Source organism: Vulpes lagopus, chromosome 3 (genome assembly GCF_018345385.1).
Source record: "Vulpes lagopus strain Blue_001 chromosome 3, ASM1834538v1, whole genome shotgun sequence".
Lineage (NCBI taxonomy): Eukaryota > Metazoa > Chordata > Mammalia > Carnivora > Canidae > Vulpes > Vulpes lagopus.
The window spans coordinates 29,001,685-29,025,217 of record NC_054826.1 but is presented as its reverse complement, the minus strand read 5'-3'; the positions used below and the strand labels follow the sequence as shown (position 1 = coordinate 29,025,217).

General features: G+C 51.9%; 1 protein-coding gene and 1 long non-coding RNA gene across 3 annotated transcripts in view; one reads left to right on the top strand and one right to left on the bottom strand.

Annotated features, from left to right (window-relative positions):
• The first annotated feature begins 5,137 nt into the window (after nt 1–5,137).
• On the top strand, nt 5,138–14,761 carry LOC121486611. The gene is made up of 4 exons (XR_005986694.1): nt 5,138–6,714; nt 7,928–9,432; nt 10,014–10,139; nt 14,470–14,761. It is a non-coding gene; the product is annotated as an uncharacterized LOC121486611 (long non-coding RNA).
• Nucleotides 14,762–14,912: 151 nt separating this feature from the next.
• The window catches only part of ARHGEF37 (Rho guanine nucleotide exchange factor 37), a 60,060-nt gene continuing 51,439 nt past the window's right edge, over nt 14,913–23,533 (bottom strand). For both annotated transcript variants that reach the window (XM_041747612.1, XM_041747613.1), the window contains exons 11-13: nt 22,530–22,725; nt 20,398–20,555; nt 14,913–17,862 (exon numbers count right to left, since the gene is read on the bottom strand). In XM_041747612.1, the coding sequence (XP_041603546.1) occupies nt 17,653–17,862; nt 20,398–20,555; nt 22,530–22,725 (564 nt within the window). In that variant the 3' untranslated portion in view covers nt 14,913–17,652. The remainder of the gene's footprint in view (nt 17,863–20,397; nt 20,556–22,529; nt 22,726–23,533) is intronic.

Here is a 23,533-nt window from a genome sequence, read left to right as displayed (position 1 = left end):
GGCCAAAGGCAGGCGCCAAACCGCTGCGCCACCCAGGGATCCCTCTCTTTCTTTCTTTCTTTCTTTCTTTCTTTCTTTCTTTCTTTCTTTCTTTCTTTCTTTCTTCTTTTTCTTTCTTTCTTCTTTCTTTCTTTATTTTCTTTCTTTCTTTCTTTCTTTTTCTTTCTTTCTTCTTTCTTTATTTTCTTTCTTTCTTTCTTTCTTTTCTTTCTTTCTTTCTTTCTTTCTTTCTTTCTTTCTTTCTTTCTTTCTTTCTTTTTCTTCTTTCTTTTCTTTCTTTCTTCTTTCCTTTCAAGATTTTATTTATTTTTCCTTGAGAGACACACAGAGAGAGGCAGAGACACAGGCAGAGGGATAAGCAGGCTCCTTGCAGGAAGCCTGATGTGGGACTCAATTCTAGGACCCCGGGATCACACCCTGAGCTGAAGGCAGACGCTCAAGCACTGAGACCCAGGTGTCCCAAGAAAGTACTTTCTTTAGGGAGTAGGGACCATATCTGGGGCTGAGGCGATAGTACTATTGACTGTGTTTCCAGGCTCCTGCAGACGGTAGTAGAGCACTGGCACCCCACCTCACCAGGAGGGCAAGATTTTTGATTCATGGAGTCTTTTTTTTTTTTTTTAAGATTTTTAAATGTTTTTGACAGAGAGATATCACAAGCAGACAGAGTGGCAGGCAGGGGGAGAGGGAGAAGCAGACTCCTGCTGAGCAGAAAGCCTGGACATGGGGCTCCATCCCAGGACCCTGAGATCATGACCTGAGTCGAAGGCAGACGCTTAACTGACTGAGCCACCCAGGTGCCCCAATTCCTGGACTCAAGAAGGAGGGAGCTGAGGGTGGAGTTCTCCACAGGTGGGAGAGTTTGGAGGACTTGAGGTAACTGATGGGATATAACATAGTAGCAGCATATGATGTCCATTTAAATACAAAGCATAATGTGCTGTCACCAAAGTGAATACAATCTCAGGCTGAATTAATAGAAGTAGGTCTAGTAGAAAGAGGGAGGAGATGTCCTTCCCTCTACTCTGACCAGCCCATGTCCTATTCCAGGGAATTTAACAGAGATGTGGACACAATTGGGGGCATCCCCAGACCTTCTCATCAGTTGAACTGGGTTTCTCCTTACCCTCATCATCCCTGGCCCCCAGGAGCAGCTGATAATCCTCAGCAGTTCCTTTCTTCCAAGTATTTTCAATTATGCAGAACTCTCCCAAGTGTCCCCTGGTGAAAGTGTGCCTGGAGGATGAGTCCTGCTGCGGGTCAAGAATCCTAATTTAGGGCAGCCCCGGGTGGCGCGGTGGTTTAGCGCCGCCTGCAGCCCAGGTGCGATCCTGGAGACCCGGGATGGAGTCCTGCGTCGGGCTCCTTGAATGGAGCCTGCTTCTCCCTCTGCCTGTGTCTCTGCCTCTCTCTGTGTGTCTCTCATGAATAAATAAATAAAATATCAAAAAAAAAAAAAAAAGAATCCTACTTTATCGGCAGCTGCAGAAATATTAACCTGATTCCGAGGGCAAAGCTTAGTCTGTTTGGGTGATCCTGGGATCACCTACCCTCGGGAGATCCTGCATCCCCCAGTGGTCACAGGGACTGGGTGGCCCATCGCAGTTACTTCAAGGCGCCGTCCCATGCACCTCTGGTCAAATTTCCCAACTTCATCTCCCATTACTCCCTTTTACACACACATGACTCCGCCAAAGACGAGCACAGTTCAACTTTTCAAAAACACATGCTATATTAGTTGTTTTTTTATTACAAGGGACAGAATGCCCACTGAGACCAGGTTGACCAAGAAAAGAAAGTGAGATGTGGAGGGTTGTCTGGCACCAGGCCCAGCTGGATCCAGCAGCTCAGGGTCTCTTGGCCCGGTGTTAGCTTCATTCTCAGATCAGCTTTTCCCTGGAAAGTTGCATAATGGTTGCTGAAAGCTTGCAGCTCAATAACCCTGGTAGAAATAAAATCCCTCTCCCCTCAAGAATTGGAGCCCAAGGCCCAGGAGTTGACTCTCATGGGGCAGACTGGGGCTATTGTCCATCCTAAATCAAGTCCTGTGGCAGGAGGCATTGAACACAGTGATTGGACAGGCCTGAATCTCCTGCCCTGGGATGCAGGGAAGAGGCTTTCTAATAGCTGGGGTTGACATGAGGATCAGTGTTGCCTAGGCCCCATGGTTTGAGAGTGGGAGAGGGTGGGTCCCTAAGGAACAATATGCATGTAATGAGAAGCAGGGGAAACAAGGGATGGGCAGGCCAAAGCCCTTGCCCACCAGCATGCATGCCAAATCCATGGTCCCAGCAACCGGGCCAACTGGTGATATCGTCCAGTGGAAGTCAAGGGAAGTAAAGCCAGGTAGAGCAGCTCTGGATGTTGGAGGGAAAGTCCTGTGTTTCCTCAGGACATCTTATTGGCTGTGGGAAATGACTGGAAAATGGACCAGGAAGCCACATGGAGGATTTTGAACTTTGAAAATGGATGTTCCTGCAAGATCATGCCTAATGAAAAGAGAGACGCTTCTGGAGGACCCTGGAGTATTCCAGGCTTAGAATCAGGGAGGGAGACTCAGGGAGCAGGAGAGGAATTGTGTGTGTTGGTGTGGCAGACAATGCCCAATACCCTTTGTCCTTTTCCTTCCTTCTTCAAGAGCCCCCTATTGTTCAGGGGTCCACTGGGCCCAGCCTCAGGTTGAATTGTGATTGGTCCACACCCATCATGATGCTGCCACCCCTTTTGCCACCCACTGGACTAGATATAAACATGTGATAGAATTCTGACCAATGATACAAGGGGTTTTTGGGGAACCAGTTTTTTCACAGGTGAAAGGACCTACAACAGGAAGAAACAGACCATCTACCTATGCTGGGCATTGTCATATATATTTTTCTTTTTTTGACCACTTTATTTGTTTGAGAGAGAGAGAGAAAGAGAGAGAGAACAAGCTGGGAAGGGGCAGAGGGACAATCAGGCTCCCTGCTGAGCAGGGAGCGGGAGGTGAGGCTGGATTCCAAGACTCTGAGATAATAACCTGAACCCAAGGCAGATGCTTAGCTGACTGAGCCACCCAGGTGCCCTGGGCATTGTCATGTCTTGAAGTGTAGCAGCTATCTCATAACCAAGAAGAAAGCCAGCCTGAAGGACAGCTGATATCCAAAGAGGACAGAGCAGAAAAATGCAAAGAACTGAGTTCTTAATTATGACACTGAGTCCCTGAATTAACCAACCCTGGATCCATCCTACTTTGGGACACCTTAGAATGTAGTATAAATTTCTTTTACTGTTGGGCACCAGGGTGGCTCAGTGGTTGAGCGTCTGCCTTGGTCTCAGGGTGTGATCCCAGGGTCCTGGAATCGAGTCCCACATCGGGCTCCCTGCACAGAGCCTACTTCTCCCTCTGCCTATGTCTCTGCCTCTCTCTCTAAGTCTCTTATGAATAAATAAGTAAAATCTTTAAATAAATTTCCCTTACTGTTGAAGTCAGTCGCATTGGTGTCCTCTCTTATTGTAGCCATAGCGACTCAAATAGGCTTTGCTTATTGAGAGAGTCTCTGAAGAGTGAGGACATTTTCAACATCAGCTATTGAGGCGCTAGGCAAGTTGAATAACTATTCAGTAGAATCCTGGAAAGAGGATGAACTTCAGAGACTCACACTCCCAGATCCATTACTGACCAGCTGTGTGCCCTTGGACACTTACACTTACCTCCCTTGGTCTCAGTGTTTTCATCTGTAAAATGGGAAGAATGACATGTTCGTCACAGAGCTGTGGTGAAGGTTGAGACCACATATACCATTCTGACATACAATGACAATGGCTACTTATGGAAGGATCACTTTTATCTGTGCATCACAGGACCAGGATCTCAATGATGTCCAAACAATGATTTATAAGGTGGTGACACTTTATCAGAATTCCCTTAGAAGTGTTTTGAAAAATCTGGATTCTGGGAATCCATCCATGGAGCTCATTATATCTGAGATGGGGACCTATGTAGTGGTCAGGACTCTCACTTGCAAGTAGCAGAAACCCCAACTCAAACTGGCTAAAGCAAAAAAAAAAAGGCATTGGGGAACCCTGGGTAGCTCAGCATTTGAGTGTCTGCCTTCAGCTCAGGGTGTGATCCTGGGGTCCCGGGATTGAGTCCCACATCAGGCTTCCTGCATGGAGCCAGCTTCTCCCTCTGCCTGTGTCTCTGCCTCTGTGTATGTGTGTGTGTGTGTGTGTGTGTGTCTCATGAATAAATAAATAAAATATTTAAAAAGGGGGGAGGGTATTGGCTCATGTATCTGAAGAGTCCAGGGAGACAAACTTCAGAGATGGCTGGATCCAGGTGCTCATAACGTGTCACAAGGAATGTGGATGTGTCTATGTCTCTCTGAACCCTTGTCATCATGGTCTGTCTCTGTGTTGGCTTTATTCTTAGCTAGCAGTTCCAAGCTGACAGCTACAGCCTAGGGCCTCTGAGAAAAGAGAGCATCTCTTCCCCTGCAGCTCTGCCAAAAGCCTGATGCTGCCACTGCAGCCAAGCTTTGGCCCTGGGCTGACCACTGGCTGTGATTGGCCAAGCTTGGGGAACATGCTCGCCCCTGGAGACCCAGGGGGGATCTCCACCTAAATGACACAGGATTGCATGTTGGGGCTGGGATGGCTCTCTAAGATGGCACATGGGCTTTCCTAGGGGGAAGAGAGAGGGATGCCGCGTGAGCAAACACCCTACAAGGCTCAGAATCTGTATTTCTGACCAAGTTACCCACTTGATTTGGATTCACAGGCAGGTTTGCAAATGACTGCTAGATAGATTGTCGGTTTTAGGACTTACTAGAGCCATGGAACCCCTTTTTTCCTAGGAACTCTTAAACAGGAGCCAATAAACAAGATTGACCCGAAAATAGCCGGGTCCTAGCGGAAGGAGCGGGTTTAGAAGCCTCGGGTTATGCCCCCAAGCAGCCTCTAAGGCACCCAGGGGCTCCCCTGAGCTCCCCAATTTCATTGCTCTCTGAGGTCCCTTTGGCTGCAATTCTCCAGCCCTGCATTTTTTTAAATTTTTATTTATTTATGATAGTCAGAGAGAGAGAGAGAGAGAGAGAGAGAGAGAGAGAGGCAGACACAGGCAGAGGGAGAAGCAGGCTCCATGCACCAGGAGCCCGATGTGGGATTTGATGCCGGGTCTCCAGGATCGCGCCCTGGGCCAAACAAACCGCTGTGCCACGGGGTTCCCTCCAGCCCTGCATTTGATGCAATGGGGGCAGGGGGGTTACGGGAGAGCTCACCTAATGCAGTGTCCCCCCTCCAGCCCCCGCAGCTGCCTTAGAAGCCAGTGCCCGAGGAGCAAATCAGGACAGGAGAGGCCGGGGGCTGGCTTGGAAGGTGCGTCAGACACGCCACATCGAATGCTTCTGGCTTTGAAAGCCTCCCCGGGCCCGGGGCCAAGCAGCCTCGCGGGCTCTGCAGAGCGCTGGGCCGTGGGGCGGCGTGGGCGGCGTGACCCGCCTGCCTGCCGGGGACACAGGGGCCGGAGACAGCGCCGCATCCGCCGGAGCACAGGGACATGCTGCGGGGACACGCTGGCTGGGGAGATGTGGTGCAGGATGAAGCCAATTTCACACTTTATTAGTTCAGGGCCAATTAAGGGCATCCAGAAACTGGGCTGAGGCCCCTTCTCTCCCTCCTCCCTTTGCCAAGAAGAGAGGCTTCGATGCCTGAAACTCTTCTTGTTGAAAGAGCACTGTTTTTTTCTTTTCTCAAAACCTCATGGTATTCAAACCAGGAGTTGAGATCCCTTTTATTCTGCAAGAGACTGCAAAGCAGAGAGGTGAACAAATCCAGTGTGCATCTGGTAGGGGGGAGAAGGGGAAAGGAGTTGAGCTATGTTGTTTATTCCTTCCTTTATTCATCCGGCATCCATTCAACAGATATGTACTGGGGCCTACTGTGTGCCAGCAAATTGAGCTTGGCGCTTACTGTGATAAGACATAACGTCCCGGGGGCACCCTCACTGACTCCCTGGCTTTTCACTGAGCCCCAGCCATGTAGGACACCCTGCAGGCTCTAGGGGTGCAGCGCAAATAGGCAGACACAGCCCCTGTCCTCATGGAGCTAACTCAGTGGAGGAGACCCCCAAGTGAAGATGCGACTTCAACAGGGTGGGGGAAGGACCCCAGCTGGAGGTACACAAAGAAGGAGCACCTGAACCAAGCAAGGAAGGCTTCATGGAGGAAGTGACCTGTCACTGGGACTTGAAGAATGACTTAGGGGCAGCCCCGGTGGCGCAGCGGTTTGGCGCCGCCTGCGACCTGGGGTGTGATCCTGGAGACCTGGGATCGAGTCCCGCGTCGGGCTCCCTGCATGGAGCCTGCTTCTCCCTGTGTCTCTGCCTCTCTCTGTGTGTCTATGAATAAATAAATAAAATCTTAAAAAAAAAAAAAAAAGAAGAATGACTTAGGGTGTAGGGGACTGGGGAAGGGTATATCACCCGATGAAAGAGCGAGTGCAAAGGAGCCCAGAGAGGCCCAGCAAGAATGCAGAGGTCAAGGAGGGGAAGGGATAAATGGGGCCACACCATGAAGCTGAGGTCAGGCATCCACCCAGGAAGGACTTCCCAAAGCCTGATATCAGATCTGTGTTTTTGAAAGCTGGCCCTGGTGGTGGCCTCATGAAGAAGAGAGGGAAGGAAGGAGGAACTGGAGGCAGGAGACACAGTCCAAGGCTGTTGCAAGATGGCAGGTGAGCGCTTCTGCAGCCCCAAGTGACAGTGTTCACTGCCAGTGGGGATGGTGAAAAGCGGGTGACTTTGGGAGATCTGTGCTCTATGGGGATTCTCAGTAGGTCAGAGGGCGAGTACAGGGGACAGAGACTGGACTGGGAGTCAGATGAAGCGAGGTATAGAACCTGCTCTGTTCCTAACATCTATGTGGCCCTCAGCAAATCCCTGTACATTCTCTCTCTCCCCTTCACCTGCCAGCTTCATTCTCATGGGACCATGTTCTCAAGATGTGGGACCATGGGGGTCAAGTAGGGTTACCAGCTAAAATACAGGGCACCTTGTTAAATTTGATTTGCATATTAACCCAAATAACTTTTTAGTATATAAATGTATCTCATTTGGGACATACTAACACATTTTAATTTATGATTAAATAAGACAGATAAAATCCCTACCTTTGAGGAACTTTTTTTTTTTAAGATTTTAAAAAAATTTTAAGTAATCTGGATGCCTCGGTGGCTCAGTGGCTGAGCGTTGCCTTCGGCTTAGGTCGTGATCCCCGGTCCTGGGATCAAGTCCCGCATCGAGCTCCCTGCATGGAGCCTGCTTCTCCCTCTGCCTGTGTCTCTGCCTCTCTCTCTGTGTGTCTCATGAATAAATAAATAAAGTCTTAAAAAAATTTTTTTAAAGTGATCTCATGAGGCTCAAACTTACAACCCCAATCAAGAGTCACACTCTCTACAGACTGAGCCAGCCAGGTACCCCAAGGAACTTACTTTCTAATGGAGAATCAGACAACAAACAAACAAGAAAATAAGAGGGAGTGATAGAGTCTGTAATGAAGGTCAGACAGGGTGATGCAGTAGTGAGTGACAGGGTGAGGGTGAGGAGGGTTGGAGGCCACCCAGATGGAGTGGTCAGCAAAGGCATCACTGAGGAGCTGCCCTTCCTGGCAAGAAGCTAAGCCATGAGCAGATGTGGGAACAGACAGGCAGAGAAGGGAAGGGCCAGTGCAGAGGCCCTGAGTCACGAACGAGCTTGCAGTAATTGAGGAGCAGAAAGAGGGAAAGAAAGTGTGACCCTCGTACAGTGACCAGAGCGGAGGGTGGTCCATGATGCAGTGGGAAGGAGGCAGGGGTCCCTCACACTGGGCCTTTTAGGTCTGAATAAGGAGCTGGGACTTGGCTCAGTTTTCAGCAGGGGCATGATGTTCTCTAATTTACTTTTTTGAAGAATCACTGTGACTGGTGTGGAAGAGAGTGGGCTGAGGGCGAAGGACCAGGGTGGGGACAGAGTGGCCATCCGGAGGCCCCTGCAGGGGTCCAGGAGCTGCTGCTTCACCTGGAGAGCCGGCAGTGGACGCAGGAAGTGGCGCGACTGCAGGAAGGTTGACTGGCCTCGCTGACGGTTGAACGTGAGGGGCTGAGAGGAAGACGGGAAGCAGAGGGAATACCACGTATTGGGGAAGAACAACTGAACGGATGGTGGTGCCATTTACTGAGAGGAGAAGGCCGTGGGCTTTGGGGTGGCGGCTGCAGGCGAGTTATTTGTTGCTGCTGTACCTTATAAAGGGGCAAATAAGTATGACAGTGAAGGGAGGAAGTGAATATAATTCAGACACCATATTCAATTTTGTTAAAAATAACTTGGTACCAGGCAGCCCGGTGTCTCAGGGGTTTAGCGCCTCCTTCAGCCCAGGGCATGATCCTGGGGACCTTGGATCAAGTCCCACGTCGGGGTCCCTGCATGGAGCCTGCTTCTCCCTCTGCCTGTGTCTCTGCCTCTGTGTGTGTGTGTGTGTCTCTCATGAATAAATAAATAAAATCTTTATATAAAAAAAAATAACTTGGTACCTACATATTGTGATACGCTAACAAAAAAGCACATTATCATTGCAATACGACTACAGAAAGAAAATCCGCAGCAAGAGTTTTTGGCTGGTGGCTGTGATTCTCCAAGTGGGGGTGGGTGGGGGTGGGGACATGTGACTCTTAAGGGGTGTGCCATCGCTTGGAATCTCGGGCCTGGAAGGTGGCCAGGGGTGTGGTGCAAAGAAGATAGATGTTGAGAGTTTTCCAGTTGTGTGTGGGGTGCGTGCGTGCGTGTGTGTGTGTGTGTGTGTGTGTCATTGTGCTTGGGTTTTTATTGTATGTTTGCTCTTCTGTCCCATAGCTTTTTGGACGGGCAGGGAGTGTGAAAAAGAATTTGAGGTAAAAAGACTTAGGAACTTGAAAAAGAAGTCAGGGGAAGGCATACTGGCCAACGCCGCTGTATCAGCAAGGCTATCTGCCACGGCGCCCACGCCTGCTGGGAAGGCCTCCCCAGCGCATGAAGTAATTCAAGATGGTGACTCTAATCACCAGGGAGTATCTGAGGACGAGGTCCCAGTTACGTTCCCAGGGGAACAACCTTTGGCCTCTTAAGACATCCACTTGTTTTCAGTTTGGAAAGAGCTCACATAGTGAGAGGGTATTTTCCAGAGTTTGAGGTGGTGAAGGGTCAGGAAACACAGACATTAGAGGAAAGGTGAAGGCACAGGGAGCGTTAGCCCAGAGAAAAGAAAATTTGGGCGCCAGGTCACTGCCTGCCAAGTCTGGAAGGGATCCCATGGAGGGGGTGGTTTGTGTGCTCAGGGATCAATCAGTTATTAAGCAGTCAGAACAGCGCATCATCAGATACGGTGCCGGGCACTTCCATGCCTTATCCCATGTTGACATCCATCCCAACCACCCTTCGAGGTAGGACCATTTCCTTATTTGCCCACAAAGGGGAAAGTGAGGTTTTAGAGGGATGGAGTAACTTGCTCACGGAGGTCGCACAGCTGCTAAGTGTCGAGCTGGGATTTGAACTCGGGCATTTTGCAACAGGAAGCCTGGGTCCCTGACTGCCACCACCTCTTTCTCCTCTGTCCAGTCCACCATGCTCCCTAGGTCCAATTCTGTCCTCAGACGGTGGGTTTCAAGCAGCTCTAGGCCAGACCCCAGGGTTCAACATGAAGTCCCATGTGCTGCCAGCTTCTAACCTTGAGCCCAGCTCTTAGTCCTGTCCCCTACTGGGATCTCTGTATCCTTGGGCCTGATCCCTGAGTCCCCACGGCCAGGGACTTGAACCTCAACCCAGAGACTGAGGGCCCCTACTGTCCCCTCTCTGACCTGGCCTTGATCTCTTTCCTGTCCGGACACTAGGAGATGGCTGTCCTCAAGTGCCCTGTGGCGGCTCCGAGCTGGATACCTGTGGCCTCCCTGACGCCCCCAGGGAGTGTGCCCCCCCAACCTCACAACTCCTTTACCCAACTCAATCCTCTTCCTTGCCCTGGCAGCTGGATCTGTGCTCCCAGCCCTGGCTCCATCCCAGGGGAGAAGCTCGGGCTCAGTCCTAAGTAGGACACCAGCAAGCCTCGTGAAATGCCTGCAGAATGAGTTCTACAGTGCTGGCTGCTGGCGAGGTTTGTGTTTGTGTTTGTTTGTTTGTTTGTTTGTTTGTATGTTTTTAGCCTGCAGCGCTTGAGAGCTTGCTGTGTGCCAGGCACTGAATTAATCATGTCAAATGGATTCCCTCACGGAACCCTCAAGCAGCCCTGTGAGTTGTGAACAGAAGCTGCAGTGATTACTATTAATGCCCTGGTCTTTCCCCACACCAGAGGTTCTGCTGAGACACCCAGGAGCCCCGACACCCCAGAAGCAAGAGAAGCAGGCTCTTCCCTGGCCAGGAGCCCACCTCTACTTCCTATCACTCTGACTTGGGGCTCACTACCCTCCTGAGCCAGGGCCAGACTCCAGGCACTGTGGCTGGAGGAAGGTGACCCTCCTGCCCATAGCCTGGCTGTGCTCTCATACAGCTGCCTTTGGGTCTCTGTTTGTTTAGGACCCTCCAGGCACAGCTCAGCAGATTCTCACAGCCACTGACCCTGCTGCATCACCCACTCAGCTGCTGTCTGCTGCTGAAGACACTCCTGAGAGCTCCAGGCAGGAGGGTCAGATAGTCCCCTGGGCCAGGGAAAGAGCAGCAGGCGTGGGGATGGTCCCAATCCTCCCTGAGGGCTGGGCAGCCTAAGGGGCAGGGGCATCTGAGAACCCCATATTTCCACTGCCCTGTCCCTGCCTGCACCCCTAGTTCCTGAGCAACATATCAGTCATCAGTCACTAGCCGGTCAGAAGGAGAACCAGTCTACGCTTTGTGAACAGAAAAATGTAATATAGGGAGGAGATTACATAGGTGGAAGGAGACCCAAGAAGCATCCCAGAGATTAGCAACAGAAAATAGGCACTCCGACCCTTAGGCTAGAGAGACATAGGGAAAAGGCAGTGTTTTTAGTGTCTAGTATGGGAAGCTACTGGACAGGAAGTAGAAGCATAGCCCGGCCTGTCCAGTGGGACTCCAGGGAGGGGCTGTCCAGTGGGGGATGGAACCACGGCCACCGGCCACAAGGAGACATGCTGTCCAAAGGGAGGGGGAGTGCTGTGGGAGGGGGAGAGAGAGAGAGAGAGATACTTGGGTTCTCCCCTCCTCCCTTCTGCCAGGAAACCAGAGGATGGAGTGGGGGGTGGGGGTGGGAAACGTGTTCTCCACAGTCCAGAGCAGAGCAGGGCAGAGGATGCACGTGAGGGCGAGCAAGCAAATAACCAAGCTTTGGAGAAGTGAGCTGCCCAGAGGGATGCCTGCAACTCCTACTCCTGCTCTGCCCCGAACCTCCCGGGGCTCATGGCTGTCCCAGGCCTGCAGCCACCGGCTAGAGCTCTTTCCTCTCACAGGCTCCAAGGACGCCCAGCCCCCTGGTGACTGGCAGATGGGCCCAAGACAGGGCCCCTGGAAGCACCCGGAGATGTGCCGGAAACACGAGGGCTGCCGGAGGCATCGGTAGTAACTGAGTAGGGGCGGCCCGTGCTCCTGAGCCCAGCCATAGGTCAGAGCCCGGGAGGATGAATCTTTGCTCCCTAGGCTGCTACCGGGGCCCCCAGTAAGCCTTGATACCCAGAGCTGCTGGGTCCCCTGGCAACATGCTCCTGGGTGCAGGAGGCCTGAGCCTATGGCCAGAATTGCTGCCCGATTATTGCCCGAGCGCCCATCTGACCTGTCGGTGCAGGAGACAGCACAAAGCCCTATGCTGGGGACAGGTAGGAGAATCCGGGCCACTCATGCCCACGAACATTGCCCTGGGTGGCAAATCTGTGCACCCTGACCCAGCCTGGCAGCACCACGGATGGAGGTGGGGGAGTTCCAGGAATGCCTTTGGGGTGTGACAGGCGCCTCTGAGGGAAGGCCTGTGCCCAACCGCAGCCAGGTGGTCAGGAGCCTGCAACAGGGATGCTCCTCTACATAGGGGAGTAGCAAGCCTTGTCTCCGCCCCACATACAGGCAGAAAGGCCTGGTGAACCTTCCTCCAAATGTCCTGCCATCTCTGCCAAGGTCCCCATGATAACGATAACTGTGTTTACTGAACACTAATGTGCCCGGTGCTGGGGCTAAGTGATTTTCTCTCTTTTTTTTTTTAAAAGATTTTATTTATTTATTCATGAGAGAGAGGCAGAGACAGAAGCAGGCTCCACACAAGGAGCCCAATGCGGAACTTGATCCTGGACCCTAGGATCACGCCCTGAGCCAAAGGCAGATGCTCAACCACTGAGCCACCCAGGGAATCCCAGTGATTTTTTTCTCATTTATCCTTAAAAGGCCTTTGCAGGATAGGTACCACAGACATCCTCATGGGTGGGCTAGAAAATATGGCCCACAATCCAATAAAAATTTGAAGATGGATGGGACACCATCTTCATAAATAAAATCTTTAAAAGAAAAATTGAAGATGGTGACAGTAATGTTAGCATAAAAGGAAAGAGCACTCCCAGAGATCCAAGGAAGGGGATTCACGTCTGAGTAAAGTGGAAAAACATGAAGGCAATTCACAGGAAATAGAAAGTTATGAAACCAATTCTTCAGAGGAGATTCTCCACCCACAATGATCAACCCACACGCAGGCAGAAAATACAAAGGGGGAACCTGTTGTGGCCCACACAATCCCCACAGAGATTTCACATCAAGAAATAAAAACAGGGCACCTGGGTGGCTCAGTCTGCCTGGGGTTGAGGGTCCTGGGATAGGGCCCTGTGGCCGGCTCCCTGCTCAGTGGGGAGCCTACTTCTCCCTCTCCCTCTGCCCCTCCCCTGCCCATACTCTCTGTTTCCCCCCCTCTCTCAAATAAGTAAATAAGATCTTTTAAAAACATTTTTTTTAATTAAAAAAAAAAGTCAAAACCCTGGTTTCTGGCTTCTTTTGGACAATCAGAATGTCTGGCACCACTGGGCTGTCATTCTGATTGGAATGTTGGCTGGAGCCAGAAAGCTGCTAGCTCCTTTGGACTGTGATCTGGCCCCAGGGCGCAGTCCCCATCCCTGTCCGGCTCCCCTAACATCTTTCATCTGGTCCTTCTGCGCCCCCTGCCCAGCCCCAGGGGCATTTGGTGGTGGGGGGGGGACCCTCCGCGGACTGGTGGGGCGCTGCTGCCACCTGGTGGCCACAGCTCACACCTTCCGTCATGGCCATTCACACTGTGCCATCCCGTCCTCTCGCCCAACCCCTGAGAACAGGACACGCACCCATCTTACAGATGGGAAAACAGAAGAGGTAAGTTCAGAAATTACCGACGAGAGAACAGATGAGCAAGGCTAAGTGAATGGATTGTTCAGGCTACCCGTCCTTCCTGATACTGCCGGCAGTGGAATCCTGCTCCTTCTGGAACCCCAGTCCAGGGTACTTGAGGCTCTGTGCCGCCACAACAGGCCCTACGGTGGTGTCCACGCTGGTCCGGGTGGAGGGAGCCTGTGGCTTCCTGGGATAAGCCAGGACTCTACAATGAGTACTTTTAGAGGACAGGGCAGGCTGGGGACGCTCATCACATTTCTTGGCATGCAGAAACCATGAGGAGTGCATCTGCTACTTGTCTATGGTCAAGTAGGCCTTGAACTCAGGATTTCTAAGGACAAAGGCAAGGCCACTTTTCATACCACCATGCTGCCTCCCCAGGCCTAAGAAGGCTTCTCTTTCCCTTTTGCTTTCCCCGATCCCACTTATCCCAAAGAGCCCGGCACCCACCCTGCCTCCTCCAGGAAGCCTCCCTGACCACCTCAGTTCCCTTCTCCCAAACTCCCCCTAATCTGAGCACCTACCAAGACTGGTCCACAGTACTCTTCTGGGGCCAAAAGCATCCTGCCCTGTGGTACCAGGTAACTGCCTGATGCCTGTAGGTCTTGCCCCTCCAGCTGGCGGGGAGATTCCTTGGAGGTAGGGAATCCTGTCCCCTCTGGGATGCTGGGATGTAAGCAATACGCATTGAAAATCTATTATTACTTGAGCCATGTGACAGAACTTTGGGAAATCCCAGAATGATCTAGAGCTTGCATCCTAAAATACAACCCTAGGCATGTCACTCCTCTACTTCAATCCTTTCAGTGGCTCTCCACTGCCCTCAGAACACAACCCAAAGCTCCTTCCCACGCTGACCTAAGCCATCTCTCACTGCATCTAGCACTCCTCCACATACCCTGTGTTCTAGCTCTGCAGCATTTCAGTCCCCTGATGAAAGGTGCTCATGCCCACCTCTGGGCCTTTGCATATGTGCCCTGCCTCAGCTCAGGTATTACTTCTTTCAGGAAGCCTTCCTTAGTTGCCATGTCTCAGTTAGGGGCTGACCCCTCCACTGGGCTCCAGTGGCACCTGTTACCACCCTATCCTAACACTTATATTGCGTGTAACTGACCACCAATGTCTGTTTCCCTCCCCAGACTGTGGGCCTTGGGAGGGACACGGCCCTCACCCGCCTGACTTCCCACCATATCACAGCAGCTCAGGCTGACTTCTGCAGGCGCCAGAGGTGTGCGGTAGACCCTCATCAAACGAACACACTAGAGGCCCTGGGGGGCTCAGTCGGTGAAGCGTCTGCCTTCAGCTCGGGTCATGATCTCAGGGTCCTGGGATTGAGCCCCGAGTTGTGCTCCTTGCTCAGCGGGGAGTCGGCTTCTCCTTCAATCTCCCCACCCTACTCCTGCTTGTGTACACATATGCTCTCTCTTGAATAAAGAAACAAAATCTTTTAAAAAAAAGAAATTAAAAAATGAATACCTGAAAAAGGAGTCCCATTTTTATGAATAGCAGGTGTCCAGCGAGTACATGTCACACTGGGGCATGTCTATCCAATGGGTAGAGAGTCATGCAAACTCCAGAGACATTTTCATCGTTCAAGCCCTTTATTCTCAGCAGTTCACGTCACTGATTCACCAAGCTAGAGCTCCTCGTAGTAAGCAGGAGTTCGTTCATCTTTCTTCCATATTGTAATCTTGTCCTCATGGTCAAAACTGGGTTTGGGCCCAAAGGGTTAAAGAGGTCGCACTCTGTTGCAGGGAGCCAGGGCCACCCTCGTGGATTAGTCTTGTTTGGTTCACAGGCAAATACTTGAGCAAGCTTAGTATGTGACGGCCCCACAGTGCAGTAAGACAGTGCAATGGTTCTAGGCATCTGGCGGGCAAAGGCACGTTACACACAGGCCTTGGAGAAAATCCAGGCCATTCTCTCCGTCTCCACATGCATTTTCTCAGCCGTCCGTGACCCTGGCCCTCCTTCCCTGGTCTACCAGAAACCACAGCCCGTGTGCTACCGAATACACTTTCATTCCCCACCCCATATAGATCTGCTTCCGAGTGTGTTCCAGGTTTCTCCCCTGCCTTCAAGAACATCCAGTTTTGTTCAGGTCCCTCTTAATGGCACTTCATAAATATACATTCTGGGGCCTGACAAAACAGGCTGTCCTCTTCCAAACCACTTCTAAAACTGCGTGTTCGAAACCACGGAGCTAGGACAGAACTCAGGTGGGGTGCACCCTAGCTTACCACGGGTGGCCACTTCTGACCGCAGGCCTGTCTGGTCCACTACTGTGTGTCTTAGGGGGGAGGTCCCCAGTCCCAGCGACACCCCAGAGGTATCTGGGAAGGCTTCCTGAGTGCCTGAGGCCCTGGCCACACACCAGACCAACTCCACTGGAATCTCTGGGTGCGGGGTGGGGGGATCCTGGCCTCAGCCACAGCTGCAGCTGCCCAGGTACCGCAAGCAGCCAAGTCGAGAAGCCTGAGCTGGGGTTCTAGCACACAGGAGATTCTCAGTAAGCTCAGGAACCCACAAATAGACTGCTTATCTCATTATCTGCTCTCCTGTGCTTCCTATTTGTATTAGAAATGTGAGCAGGAAAGAAAAAGGAAAATGAGGTACGAGCGTCTCACAGAGTGAATCCAGTGCCGGGAGAGGGCCGGCGGGGACTGAGCTTCTCTTGCGCTACGCATCTTCCTGTTTCACAAGCCGAGGAGCGAGGTGCGGACTCTCACACAGGCACATATGTATTTCATAAAAGCCCTCCAAAAACCAGAGCTGCCGGCTTTAGGCACTACAGTTAAAATACCACGGAGATGTTCTTGGAAGTACGTCTAAACTGCCACTGGTTTTTGCCCCCACTCTCTAACCTGGGTCGGTTCCAAAATGTAGAATTTATATTAAAGATCAGGCCCGACCACCTTTTCCCTCTGCTGTGAATCTTGAGATGTACCTTAGCCCAAGTGACAACTGAACAGTGATGATTCAACAGGGGGGTTGAACAGATTCAACCCTCAATGGGTCGGTCTGCCTTGAACAGGAACTGTTTTTACATTTCCAGGTCCTTAGAAAGGGATGACAGTGGATTGATCTCACCAAGTTCTGAAGATTGGCCACCTGGGCCGCAGTGTGGAAGGATCCTGAGGCAGCCCCTGGGCTGAGCCGAAGGACGCCAGGCTGATTCCCAGTGCCTGACCCAGCGGGGGGCAGGGCCGCGACCACATGTGGGCTTCTGTGTGCAGCTGGGCCAGCTGCTGCTGGGGCCACTCTGAGACCACTTTGAGGCCATTTACATTTATATTGCACTTCACAGTGTACAATGAGCTTCCCGTCCTTAGCCTCAGGCCATTCTCACCACAACTCTATGTATTAGGTCTTTGTGGATGGGAAAACTGAAGTCAGGTTGTGTCCTATATGTCTAAGGCCCTACAACCAACTGACAGCACAGTCACTGCTGCCTCCAGGCCCTGAAACTACCAGGGGTTCCCCCTGCCTCCTGACTTCCAACAGGAAAGCAAGCCATCACCTGTGCTCCCCCACCTACCGGGCTTTTGCTCACCTGCTGCACAGAGTTGCCTAAGTGATTTGCATGCCCTGTTCTCTAGTCCAGGGAACACAATAGCAGTGGTGTCAACAGCCTCACACGCCCCACGGGACACACCCTCAAAATCTCCCCTTCCCTGGAACAGCGTCTGGATTTGCCTAAACATATTCCAGAACTGTGACCTGGCCACACCTGCCCCAGGGCTGAGCCAAGAATCTCCTGAGAACCTTTCCACAAGCCCTTGCTCCCCTGCTAGGGAGGGCTCCGAGGGGGTTCACTGCCCAGGGTGACTCAGCTCCCAGGGTGAGTCAGCTGTGTGTCTCCTGATGCCACATGGAGGACGTGAACTGTCAGGCTAGGCAGTTCAGGACTCCTCCAGTGTGCCCCCTGCCCTTGCTGCCTGCACCACCCCATCGCACACAGGTAATATTCACCTGGGTGGCCCAAACCGGGGGCCAGGGCTGGATGAAGTGAAAGCACAGGCAAGACTGGTCATAAGCTACAGCAAGTCTGTATCAACCGGACCTGCCATCCAGGCTGTCGTGACTTCAGATGGGAACCACTTCTTCTGCAGACCTAACAAGTGGTTCTGGCCAGAGCCTTTCATGCTCCCCCCTGCCAGGTGCTCTTGCAAGACCCACCACCTCCTCTGGCTGCCCTTCACTCTCCCTTGGCCGGATCTCCCCCTCCACCCCTGCCTCCTCTTTGCTTCCTTTCCCTGGCCGGCTCACAGCATCTAAGCCTCCTCCATCCCTTAGCAGCACGGTGCTCCAGGCAGGGCACCCTAAGAGGGCAGGCTCCAGCCCCAGGGAGCTGGGCTCGGGGCCCTGGCCAGGAAGCTGGAAGGCACATATCCCCTCTGCCCGTTCACTTCCACGAGGCTCCATTCTGGGTTCCCTTTCTTGTCCTGGGCCTCCAGGACTGTCACCAGCTGGCCCGCCTGCAGACTCACTTCATGGCTGCTTCTGGCCACAAAGGGGTACACCGCCACCACCTGAAACACATGGGGGGGTGACACAGTAATGGGTGGGGTGGGAAAACCACCCAGAGAGGCTGCTCATCCTGTTCCCTCCACCTGACTCAGTCCCCATGGCTGAGCAGTCACCGCCTCCCCAGGACACACTTTATGCTATCGAGGAAGGCTACCCCTGCCATTGCCACACCAATCCCTACTGCGTGCCAGGCTCTGTGCCAGCACTTTACCTGGGGTTGATTTTCACAATGCTGTAATTCTCCTTGCCCCATTTTAGCTAAGGAAATGGAGACTCAGAGAAGTCAAAGAACTCATTTAAAATCACACGGCAATGAAGCCAGGCCTGTCTGAATGGGTGCCCTTGGTCCACTGTTGGCACCCCACTGAGAGGACGTGGCACCCTCTCCCCCAACACCCTCCCTGGATCTCAGGATGTCATCTGCCCAGGTCTGCTTGCTACCTTGGAGTAGAGCCTGGGGATTAGGAGACTTGGTTATTTTTTTAAGGAAAGCCATTGAACTGAAGAAAAAATTGGAGGGGAGGGTATTTATTAGGCTAATATTTCACCCCCGGCCTCAGTTTAATGGAAATAGTAACATCCTCCCCCTCCAGGTAATTGTGGGAATTCAATGACTGAGGTACACCTGCACCTGGTACACGCTCAGGGCTCAGTAAACACACGCTGCTCTGGTTACATTTACCATTCCTGTTGTTACTGCGGCCAAGCTCCAGGAATAATCAGAAGCAAGGGAGGACTGGGCCAATCCCACACACGTGGACCCATGAACATAGGAAGCAGCTGATGTGTCTGGGAAGCTGGATGGGGCTCCTAGAGACATTGCCCACACTGGGTGGAACTGGGGCTGAGCTGGGGGGACAGGCCCTCCTGGGAGCTCCCTGTGGTCCTTGGCTGATAGGCGGGAACATCCAGTAAGAGGCCGCCTCAATGCATTGCTTGTGGCTAATGCTCCAGGCACTGGCCCTCAGAGCCTTCCTGGGGTTGTGCCACAAGCTGCACACCTCAGATTCTGCCGGCTTCTATGCAGCCCCCATGCAGCCCACTTGAGGCTCCCCCTGGCCTCAGGCATCCCTCCCCCCTCCCCCGGCTAGTCACCACCAGCCTCTGGGTTCCTGCTGCTGTTCCCTGTCACCGCTCCCGCCCTTTGTGCTGCTCACCTGTCCCCTGTGAAGCTCTTCTGTAACTGGGAGTGCAGTTTCCATTTACTAAGGCTCACATATGCCCAGCCGGGCCTCCCTATCTCATCCAGCCCTCACAGCGACCCCTCTGAGCTTCTCCCTCCTCAAGGACTCTCTCAGCAAAGTCAAACCCTTCGATGGCTTCCTATCACTTTTGTTGTTGTTTTGAGGTATAATTCAAATGCTATTAACAATCCTCTTTTTAAAGTATACAGTTCAGTAGTTTTGAATGGGTTCAAAGCCTGTGCCACCACATTACTAATTCCAGAACATTTTCGTCACCTCAAAAAGAAAGAAACCCCATACCAGATAGCAGTCCCTTCCCAACCCGTAACCCAGCCCCTGCCAACCACTGATCTACTTCCTATCTCTATGCACTTGCCTATTCTGGCCATTTCATATAAACAGAGTCATAGGACACGTGGCCTTTGTACCAAACTACATGTGGCAGCACATAATGGCACTTCCTTCTTTCCTGTGGTCAAGTAATATTTCATTGTATGGCTATGCCACATTTTGCTTATCCATTCATCCACTGATGGACATTTTGGTTGTTTCTGCTTTCTGGAAATTATGAATAATGCTGCTATGAACATGCATGTAGGTTTCCCACTGCTTTGAAGCAAAGGCTGACCCCCTTGCCAGAGCCACAAGGCCCTGCTGGCTTGGCCCTGTCCATCTCTCTATCAGCACCTCACCCCTACCTTCCCTTCCCCGGCCACACTCCTTTCATTTAGTTTCTTACGCACCCCCCACCTTTGTCCACATACATACACTGGGCCTTTGCGCTCACTATGCACACCTTCTGGGGAGCTCTTCCCATCCACACCCTGGCACGCTCTCTTTATCCAATTAATCCCTGCTCACCCTTCAAATCTGAGCAAAAGCATCATTCTTCTCAGAAAAGCCTTTCTTGAACTTCTCCTATACCCAGTGCTCTGGCATTTATCGCTGCCACAACTTCACAATTATCCACATGACTATTTGATCAATTGCTGTTTTCTCCACCCCCAGATTATAAATCCGAGGAAGGCAAGGACCAAGATTTACTTTTGCTCATCATTACATCTCTTATCTAGCACACTGCCTGGCAAATACTGAATGAATGAATGAATGAATGAATGAATGAACAAACAAACGAATCCTACTTGCCCTGCTGATAGGGAGCAAGGAGTTGTTGACATGGTAGGGATGAGAGGCTCCTTTTTCCCAGTCCACTCCTGACCAGGACACTGGTGTGGCCAACTGACCAAGGCCCTGGCCTCACAGTGTGGGACCCTCTCCACACAGGAGCAAAGTCAAGGCCCCCCACTCCAGGTGACCATGGGGAGGCAAACCCCATCCCTCTCCCAGACTCACCTGGGTCACCACTGGGACAGAGGAGACTGGGGCTGGGGTGGGCTCTGGTGTCAGGTGACAGGAGTCCTTGTGAGGCCATTCTTGCCCTCGGACCTCCTCCTGACTGGAGGTGACACGGTACAGCTCCAGTTTCCCAGCTGGTACGTACCCTCGATGTCCTAAGGGACATACATGCAGAACGTTATCTGGCTGCAGACCACCCTTCCCACCCCTTTTAGTGGTAGAGGAAGTCACCACCATCCATGGATGTGAATGCCTCCCGCACAGCTTCCCAGCACTAAAGAGGACCTGAAAAGGTCATCCAGGAACCTCACAATCCCACCCCTAACCCACCTACACTCCCTCTTTCCAGCATCTGCTTGCACACCCCTGGTGACAGGGAGCTCATTCTCTACCAAGGCAGCCTATTCTGTTTTGAACAGCTTTGACAGAAATAAAAGGTTCTTCTTCTGGCTGGCATGAAAACTGCTTTCCTGGTGCGGGGCCCACTGGCCCTCTTCTCCTCAAGCATACGCCTAGAGTAGGGCTGCTTCCTCACCCAGGATGGCTTCTTCCAAGAGGCAGAAACTGCTCCTCTCTTTGCTAAGTGGCCCCAGTTCCTGCTCATGAACAACTACTCCAGTGCTGTTCTGGTTGCCATCACTGCATGTGGCCAGCACCTCTCGAGAGCTTGCTAAGTGCCAGAATTGGCATCGATTGTCCCGTCTTCACATCAACCCTCCAGCTCAGTCTCCATTAGATGGCTGAGCCACCGGAGCTCAGAGAGCCTCTCTAACTTCTCTGAGATCACCCAGGTAGTAAAGTGGTAGACCGGGGACCCAAACTCTGTCCTCTTGACCCCAGCAGCCAGCTCAAATCCTCATTTGGCTGTTTGTCAACTTGAGTCATGAGACTGCCCTTTCATGGTTTCTGCTGGTTTGTAACATTTTTCTTAATTTTTAAGTAGGCTCCGTGCCTAGCGTGGAGCCCAACATGGGCTTGAACTCAAAACTCTGAGATCAAGACCTGAGCTGAGATCAAGTGTCAATACTTAATTTTCTGATAGAACAAGTCTAAGGTTTAAAGAGTGAGTCTATCGGGATCCCTGGGTGGTGCAGCGGTTTGGCGCCTGCCTTTGGCCCAGGGCGCGATCCTGGAGACCCAGGATCGAATCCCACATCAGGCTCCCGGTGCATGGAGCCTGCTTCTCCCTCTGCCTGTGTCTCTGCCTCTCTCTCTCTCTGTGTGACTATCATAAATAAATAAAAAATTAAAAAAAAAATAAAGAGTGAGTCTATCAATAATATGAATAAGGGGTACCTGGGTGGCTCAGTGGTTGAGCATCTGCCTTCAGCTCAGGTCGTGATCCTGGGGTCCAGTGATTGAGTCCCACATGGGCTCCCTGCAAGGAGCCTGCTTCTCACTCTGCCTATGTCTGCCTCTTTGTGTCTCTCATGAATAAAATCTTAATAAAAATAATATGAATAAAATCACGGGTTTGTGTACTGGCTATACTTTTTCTCAGATCATAAAAATATTCCTGTAACAATTATAATAAACCGTCTGGAGGGGTAAAACTGTCCATGGATCCCCTCCCAATAATCCTGCATGGCCCTCCACTTGGGGGCCACATGCTTCTCTCTGGAAGACACTGCCAGGCCACCTCCTCTTGGATGCAAGGTATCACCTGCCTCCTGTCCAATTATACTGGGGCACCCAGACATGAGCAGCACATCCAACGGTGGAACCAGTGCATGGGGGACAGGCCCACACATCCCTCATTCTGGATGCCAGATGTCTCCCATGTAGCTGGGATCGAAGCACCCCCTCTGCATATCTACCTCTTTCAGGGTGAGGCTAGAGTTCTTTCCATATCTGTCTACCTCAGTGGTCTGTGAGGTCACCAAGGCAGCGTCCTAGTCTTCCTTGAACAGTGCCCAGCACACAGCAGGTGCCTGATAACGGATCTGTGGCATGTCACTGACCACACTGAGCTGGCTGTGCCCCAAGCCATGCATTTTTCACCTATGCCAATTCCCATCCCGGATTTGCACAGTCAGACCCCTGCCCACACCAGTGCCTGCATCTCCCTGCTGGCTTCCCGTTGCGGGTTTCCCTAGAGGGAGGGGAAGAGCCCATGAAGCTCCACGTACCCCCAGTGTCCACTAGCCAGCGGCTGCTGTTGCCTTTTGTGTCCTTGTTTTGAAGGAGAGCCACAATTTGGCCCCGTGGCAGTGTCAGGTCCAGAGTCCCGGCTCCGCTGATGTTGCTCGTCACCTGGTACAGCTTTTCGGGGCCATACCTGCTCAGGAGAGCCTGCACCTGGCGTTCGGCCCCTGGAAGGAGTGGCTGGGGGGGAGGAGGGATGAAGAGAGACACAGGTGCCTGAGTCGGCATGTCCAAGCCAGTGCCTATGTTTGCCCGCCCGCTGACAGCCAGGAGTTGTGGGCCGAGCCTACCTCTGCTGACAGTGGGCAATTGTCTCCTCACTAATAGATGGCTGACTTGGAGGAAGAACACAGACTCTCAGTATCCAAAGGAAGCTCAGAAAAAAACCCTCTAATTTAGGGAGCCTGGGTGGCTCAGAGGTTGAGTGTCTGCCTTTGGCTCAGGTGGTGATCCTGGGGTCCTGGGATCGAGTCCTGCATCGGGGTCTCCACAGGAAGCCTGCTTCTCCTTCTGCCTGTGTCTCTGCCTCTCTCTTTCTGTCTCTCATGAATAAATAAGTAAAATCTTTAAAACAAAAACCTTTAATTTAACCTCTGAAACCCCTCCGAGGCCTAAACTTCTGGGATTTTCTAAAATCCTAATTCAGGTTCCCAAATTTCTCCAGGTTACAGAACTCCAGGATTGGGCCCTATATTCTAGCCACAGCATCAAGCTAAATTATCCTGCAGGAAAAAGCCTGCCACAGGTCTTTCAGCCTGAATGAGCAGGCCTTACTCACGAAGCTACTCTGACAGCCAGCAGAGGGTGACACGTGTAGACCCTCCCTCATGTGTGAAGAAGTGCTACTTTTATTCCACAAGTATTTACTGAGCACCTACTGTTTTATTTTTTAATTTTTAAAAAAGATTTTATTTATTTATTCATGAGAGGCAGAGACACAGGCAGAGGGAGAAGCAGGCTCCATGCAGGGAGCCTGTCATGGGACTCG